This window comes from Thamnophis elegans, chromosome 2 (genome assembly GCF_009769535.1).
Source record: "Thamnophis elegans isolate rThaEle1 chromosome 2, rThaEle1.pri, whole genome shotgun sequence".
Taxonomy (NCBI): Eukaryota; Metazoa; Chordata; class Lepidosauria; order Squamata; family Colubridae; genus Thamnophis; species Thamnophis elegans.
The window spans coordinates 115,349,233-115,357,082 of NC_045542.1; the positions used below are offsets into that span (position 1 = coordinate 115,349,233).

At 39.6% G+C, this 7,850-nt stretch overlaps 1 protein-coding gene across 1 annotated transcript in view; it reads left to right on the forward strand.

The window, feature by feature from the left end:
- Positions 1-1,554: 1,554 nt before the first annotated feature.
- The window catches only part of ABHD6 (abhydrolase domain containing 6, acylglycerol lipase), a 22,008-nt gene continuing 15,712 nt past the window's right edge, over positions 1,555-7,850 (forward strand). Inside the window, exon 1 of the mRNA XM_032239097.1 lies at positions 1,555-1,648. Coding sequence (XP_032094988.1) covers positions 1,555-1,648 — 94 coding nt within the window. The remainder of the gene's footprint in view (positions 1,649-7,850) is intronic.

A 7,850-nucleotide genomic window follows, 5' to 3' on the forward strand; every position in this document is an offset into this window, starting at 1 on the left:
CAGAACATCTTGCCCCCTCCCCCCATGGAGGGAGGTTGGTTTCAAGCCTCCTGATATTCCCAGAAGACTTAGATCTGCCAGTTAGCTTGGGACTCCAATGGGGGAGCATCACAGCAGGGGTGGTTGATAAATTAACAAGAGATCCCACCTCTCCCTCATCCTGCTGTGCCCTCCCCATCTTTTAATTGAATTGCAGTATTTGGTTTTATTTATGTCTTTTATCTTGTGTATAATTTTTATTTTTTAGTTTAAGTTTAATCCTATGTTTTTATGTAATAGTAGAGAACCCTCTAGGTGGAAAGGGGTAAATATGTCCTTTTTAGAGGTTTTGAAGGAGAGTGGGGCATGAACATCTACATTTAATTGGGAAACAATCTCATCTGGCTTTTTGGGGGAAGATAGATTGTTTTTGAGATTGGTCTTATGGTATTTAATCAATCAGCAACTGATAAGAGATGGCATTAATAAACAAACATGGATATTTGCTCCAGGACCAATTAGAGTTAATTTTGGGAATGATCTGGGATTGAAGCCATGGTAAATTTTCTTCAAATTGATTTCAATAACAGTTCATTAACAGAGGGTTTTGGAATTTCAATCTTGTCTCTCTTCTATTATTAATAAGAATTTTTATTACTTTTATATCTTTATATATTTTTATTATTATTGTGTTCCCCGTTAACTATATTGTTATTAATTAAGTATATAGAAGACAGCCTAACCATTTGTAAACTGATTTAGTATTTCAGTTGGTAGTTTAAAATTTTTTTGGCCTGTTTTGCAGGGGATAGGAAACTAACATTGTTGTATCATATAAATCAGAATTCAACTAGGGAGGCTTCTAGGTCTATATGTGCTAATATTTTTTTCAAAGAAACCTTTTCTTTTTAATGTCTTGTTTATTATGTTTTTTTCTTTTGTTTTTATGTATTTTGGTCTTTTGAATTTTAATTTTCTTTGAATAAACTAAATATTATAAATGAATGAATAAATGAATGAATGAATGAATCCTCCTGAATGTTGTTTGAGTACTATAAAGAAACTTATCCTGGTTGACAGGGCATGCATTTACAGTAGCTTGTAAGACACAACATCATGGCTAAAGCATTTGTTATGTGATACAAAAGCAAAAACCAAAGACTGAGATTGGGAGATTGCCAGAATGGAAAGAATACAGAGGAGTCAGAAAGTAATAGTCACTGAACTTCACTGACATATTAAATTGAGGAAAAGTGTTATCATGGAAATTCAGATGCCAATTATCATGTCACCACCTAGCTGACTAGCATGCAAATAAAAGCACCACCCCACCATTCATGCCAAAAAGATGCATATGCAAAACACTCAAGCAGAACAGTTTTTACATAAAACACAAATGACCAGGCTATTTGGCCTACTTTGAACACATTATAGAAAGACCCAGTTCTCTGGGAAAGGACAACCAGAAACAAAGTGAATGGACTCAGATCAGATTAAAGATAGATTGTTATGGATAAAGTTTATGTGGCCACTAGGAATCAAAATAACTTGATGGCAATTAATAGTCAATCAATTATGGACTTAATAACCAATGCACATGGACTTCTCCATGAATCTGTCGGGTTTGTACCTACATTACCAACATTACTGGCCATCACCAACTCTCATGGTATCAAAATGCAGTTTAACTAAGCACTGAGTACAGAATTACTTCATTTTAACCATCTCACATTTCATTTTTAATAGATGGTCCTGAGTTAGTATGCACATTAGGGATAAATACTTCTTTTTCTTCACATTTTCCATACTGTGCATAATTTTATATACATGGGCCCTGTGTCTTTTATTATTATTATGTGGTTCATCTTTGGTGAGATTCACAGCCTTTGGGGCTGGTTGGTAGCTCAACAGGTCGAGTCCTAACCAAGGACCCAGGAACTGTTAAGGTAATGTCAGAGGATATAAGCTGTTCCAAGTAGGGTGGTTTTTTGTAGATTCAGAATTATTATTATTATTATTATTATTATTATTATTATTATTATTATTAATAATAATAATTGCACAATGTTCTTGGGTTGTATATAAAATTTCTATATTTACAATAACAGTGTACTATCTGGGTACAATCTTTTTTAAGTTCAGATAATACATCTTATACACACAATAATTATGACTATTGTTCTTAGATCCTATTTGCCGTCATCTTTGTGATGATGTGCATTATTTAGTTAAACCCTCTATTCAGTTTTCTCTATAATCAATTGGTAATATCAAACATTATAGACATCATATAGAGATCACATTTATAACCATTATCCTCCAAATCATCATAAGGTTTACTTGTCTTGGCCCTGTGTTTTGTTAGTCACTTTCTGTTTAGAAGTCCTAAATCTTACTTGCTTTCCTTGTAACCTGCAATAATTTTAGTAGCTCAAGTGCTTATCTGAAAAAGTATAAAAATTGGGGGGAAGAGAAGACATGACCCAATCTGAAGTGATGCTAAACGGATCCTGCTTTCCAAATAAACATTCTTAATATCACACGGCTCTACAAATACCATTTTTGCCTGTGTTTTTTAGAGACATTTATGTGTTGCTCTTAATGTCTCCAGACAAGAAGGAGAAACTGAAGGCCACATGGGGAACTGATAGTAAAACAGGGAAGTTATAAAAAAAAGTTTCCAAAGAAAAGAGATGCAGTAGTTGTGTTACCACCTGGCAATTGTTTTCATCCTCCAGAGGAAGTCTGAGTTTACAGATAAAGGAAGAGTCATTTGGTTCTCTAGCATGGGAATGTAAGAAGAATGGATGCAGATTTGAGGGGAAATGTGGAAAGAATGACCATCCTGTGCTTTCAACCTTTTCCTTTTTAAAATCAGATCCATTTTTTTTCCATATTTTCCTACCAAACAGTAAGGAAATGTAGTTGGCTTTGTTTTTAAAACCAGTAATTGAGATTTACAATTCCATACTAGATGTAGGAGGGTCAAGTAGCAGCTATACAGTATATGAAGGCATGAAGGGTGTTCCAAAAATAGACAAAAAGCAAAATATGATTAGAAGCAAGCTGAGGGTTGACACAAGAAAAAAAATACAAGCAATAATTGAACATAGAAAGACAATAAAACTGGTTTCAGAAGAATCTGAAATGATTGTGGAACATAGAAAATGTTACATTCAATACAATATTTTTAATCTGTATCTTGTCCTTAGATATTAATGATTATTATTGCAGGAGTTTAGATGCTAATTTGATTTATATTAGTGCTTTATAAGTCAACAGGTATTGAGTTGTTGTGAACAAATTACTTCTCAATTTTTTTCTCCCAAAAGGGATGGCAGAAAATTCATTGTTAGTAAGAATAGTAACACAGTCTTTTTCTTAGATAGCTATACCTAACATTTACACTACCTCAGGACCTATATGTATTCAGTGACATTGTGGGAAAAGCTGGCAGCTGTTTAAAAAAAAACAGTGGAGGGGAAATCTCAAAAATGGTCTCAGAAAAATGTACTGTGAGAATTGTTGCTTCAGATTTACCTGTGGCTGAGATACTTGTCTTCAGATAAAGTAAATCTATGCAGGTGACATCTTGGCCATGTTACCTGGAGCTGCTAGGTGTACTAATTCAGAATGGATTCAGGTAATTTTTATATGTGGGGCCATACCTTATAGGAATAGCAGGAGTGGTGCGGTGACCTAGAGGTGGACCGCAAATATTTAAAGATCTGAAGCAGAGGAGTTGGTTAGTGAGATTTGAAGCTGCTCTCAGCTGTAAAAGAAAAAGGACAGAAAGTAAATTTGATGTTTATTTCTTTACAAAGCTCCCCCCCCCAAACCCCCAAACTATTCTTGATGGTTAATCTTAATCTCATGATGATCCAAGTTCAGGGGTGGGTTCCTGCCAGTTCTAACCTCTTCTATAGAAGAGGTTCCACAAATCTACAGTGCTGTTTAGAACTGGTTCCAGCTCCCTCCCCCTGCCCGTCCTGACATCATCAAGATGAAGAGCAAGAGGAGGAATTCTGGGAGTTGAAGTCCACAAGTCTTAAAGCTGTCAAGTTTGAACACCCCCCCCCTTTTTTTTTTGTAAAGGGTTAGTGGTGCAAGGGTCTTATGGGATTGGGCGGCATATAAATTTATTAAATTACTAAATTAATTACTAATTCTTGTAACTTTAAGACTTGCAGGCTTCAAATGCAAGAGTTTCTGAGCCAACATTTTGGTTGCTAGGTAAGAGTGTTGTTAAGTGAGTTTCACCACATTTTACAAGTTGGCCATGCCCACCCAGTCACATGACTGCCAAGATACTCCCACTTGGTCACATGGATGGCAAGCCACTCCCACCTGGTCACATGGCCAGCAAGCCACTCCCACAAAGCAGGCCACACCTACAGAAGAGGTTCTAAAATTTTTTGAAACCCACCACTGATTTTAATGGTTGCAGATCGTCTTCAAATTACTAAGCCAGTCCCTTTGAAGTATAGCAGATCTCCCTGGGGGTGCTTACGGTGTAGTTCCAAAGTTCCAACCCCCTCATGGTCATGTGATCACACATTGGGCGCTCAGTAACCAGCCCAAGTTTGGGGCTGGTTGCAGCCTCCCACAGTCATGTGACTGCATTTTTGTCAAAATTGGTATTTATTTTTGGTTTTCCACAAAACTGTCCTCTAACAAACAACTGCTTTGTTTAACGAGTATGGTGTACACTTACTACCACAGTAGTTGCTTACAATTGCAGGGTTTGCTTAACAACCATTGCAAGAAAAGGTTGTAAATTTGGGTCAGTCAACTTTACAATTGTTATGACTTACAACCAGACATCGTTATGATTATAAATTGAGGACTGCCTGTATTGGACACGTCAAATTATTAGCAATTATTAACAACACCAATACATTTTGTTAACGAGAGCCTTAAAATTATCCTTTTTTGTTCCTTCATAGCTATTTATCGTGTTAACTGGTTCTTGTTATTGCTTTTTTTTACTTTGTACATTATACAATCCATATATCATAATTAATCACAAAGTATGCCACGAAAACTTGCTTCTACATGAAGCCGCTGGGTAAGATCATTCGACGGCACGGGATAAAATGCCATCAGTATGCAGACGATACGCAGCTGCATCTGTCCGCCCCGTGCCAACTCAGTGAAGCGGTTGATGTGATGTGCCAGTGCCTCGAGGCTGTTAGGGACTGGATGGGGGTTAACAAGCTTGTACTCAATCTGGATAAGACCGAGTGGCTGGTGTGTTTCCCTCCTACTAATTGGCCAAGTTTTCCATCTCTCAGGCTGGGGGGTCAAACAGTACGCCCCCTCAGACAGGGTTCGCAATTTGGGAGTCCTCCTGGACCCACAGCTGACTTTTGAACACCACTTGTCGGCTGTCACCAGGGGGGCATTTGCCCAGGTTCGCCTGGTGCACCAGTTGCGTCCCTACCTGAACCGGGAGGCCCTCACAACAGTCACTCGTGCCCTTGTGATCTCTAGACTGGACTACTGCAACGTGCTCTACATGGGGCAGCCCTTGAAGAGCATTCGGAGACTTCAGCTTGTCCAGAATGCAGCCGCGCGAGCGATCGTGGGTGCACCTCGGTTCACCCACATAACACCTATCCTCTGCGAGCTGCACTGGCTGCCTATTGGTCTCCGGATACGCTTCAAGGCGCTAGTCGTCACTTATAAAGCCCTTCATGGTATTGGACCTGGGTACTTGAGAGACCGCCTGCTGCCAATCACCTCCACTAGACCGATTAGATCCCACAGATTAGGCCTCCTCCGAATTCCATCCACCGGCCAGTGCCGATTGGCGACTACCCGGAGGAGAGCCTTCTCTGTGGCTGCTCCGACCCTCTGGAACGAACTCCCCATGGAGATTCGAACCCTCACCACCCTCCAGGCCTTCCGCAAAGCCCTTAAAACATGGCTGTTCCGACAGGCCTGGGGCTAAAGAGCTGTTGCCCCTGTCTCGAATGGTATGACTGTTGTGTGTTTTTAAATTATGTATTATTATGTCTCGTCTTTTATTTTTTGTCTGTACCCCCCTTCCCTGATTTGAATTGTGAGCCGCCCTGAGTCCCCTTCGGGGGAAAAGGGCGGCATATAAATATAATAAAAATCAAATCAAAATCAAATCAATTCACATAGCACATTAAACTTAATTAGTTGGTTAACCATTCAGTCTTGTCCAACTCTTAGTGACACATCTCCATGCTACCCTGTCAAACATAGCTTCTTTCAATTGTTGGATGTTCATCTTTGTATCAGCTTTGATGGTATCAAGCCATCAAGATCTTTGCTTGCCCCTTCTTCTTGGTCCACTAACCGGTCCTAGCATCACTGACTTTTTGGACACATGACATGGCTAAAGTAAATCAGCCATATTTTTGTGATTTTGGCTTTTAATGATGTGTCTGGATTTATATGATTCAGCATCTAGGTAATTAAATTATGGGTTGCATAATCTTGATTTACTAACTAAACCACAGTTTTCTGGAATCTAAGTTAACAACATTGGGTTCACACAATATGCTAAGGCATAACCAAGCAAACCATTTTGTGATTTGTCAAAAAGTAAATCTGGGACAGGTGTTAGCAACCTGCGGCTCTGGTGTCCCATGTGGCTCTTTCATCCCTCTGCTATGGCTTCCTGTCGTTGGTTGGCTCCCCAATTGATAGGGCTTTTGGTTAGGACAGGTAGGGAAAAAGGACACTGCACTAGGAAGAAACTCTATGGTGAGGGAGCCAGACTTCTGGTCGGCTTCAGAATTGAACGGAGGGTTTCCAGTTAGGACCTTTGTGACTCTTTGACTGTTTAAGGTTGCCGACCACTGATCTAGGATTTTGTTGATTCACCCAAAGCAGGGGTCCCCAACCTGTGGGCCCTGGCCCACTAACAGGCAGTGGGCTATCACAACCAGTCTCCTTGGCACGTGCATGTTCACAGCCCCATTCACCCAAAACCATCTCCTCTTCCCACCCTCCCCTCCAGGCTGGGCCGCCAAACTGGAAAGGTTGGGGAATGCTGACCTAAATTATTGGATCTGTTAAACTAGAAACATAGGTTTAAAATAACACCTGCTTGTCTTCTGGCATGAGTTATAATGTTCATCCTTTATAGGCAGGTTGACTGTCGTTGCAACGCAGCACAACTAGAAGATCCCCAGTTTAAGGAGAACTGATTTGGAGAAGGGTGGCTATGTTGGGGTCAAGAACTCCTTTTTTTTCTTAATCATGCCTGATTCACAGAGACTTCCCGGACATCTGCAGCTTTCCTGGCAAGATTTTTCAGAAGTGATTTTTCCATTGTTTCCTTTCTAGGCTGAGAGAATGTGACTGTCTCAAGGTTACTCTGCCTAAGGCAGGACTGACACTCAAGCTCTGCCTTTGGCTCTCTAAGCAACTATTAGGGAGTGCTGCCATCTAGTGGTATCACTATCCTGATCATCACAACCTTAATTTGGAAGCACTGTACAGTACTTTCCATTGAAAAAAGTAATCGAAGATTTACAGTGCACATTAGCAGGGCTTGTACAAGATGCTGAACCCTACATCTGGATTAATAAAAGGCAGCAGATTAACATGATGTCATAGAACATACTTGGATAATGACCAGAGTATCAAAGATTGCAGCATCACACCATTTCATTTTAATCAAGTTGGTACATACAAAAATGTTCAGAAAGTACTAAGATCAGGAAGGAAATGTATGAAAAAGAGGCTTGAACCCAAATATGAATGTGTGTGGAGAATACATCCCTATTTTTCTTTTAATTTCTTGGCTGCAGTCAAAGATCTTTTATGTCAACATGCTGAAAAACATTCAATTTATAGGGCGGGTCTGGGTGCAGGGACTTTATATGTGGATT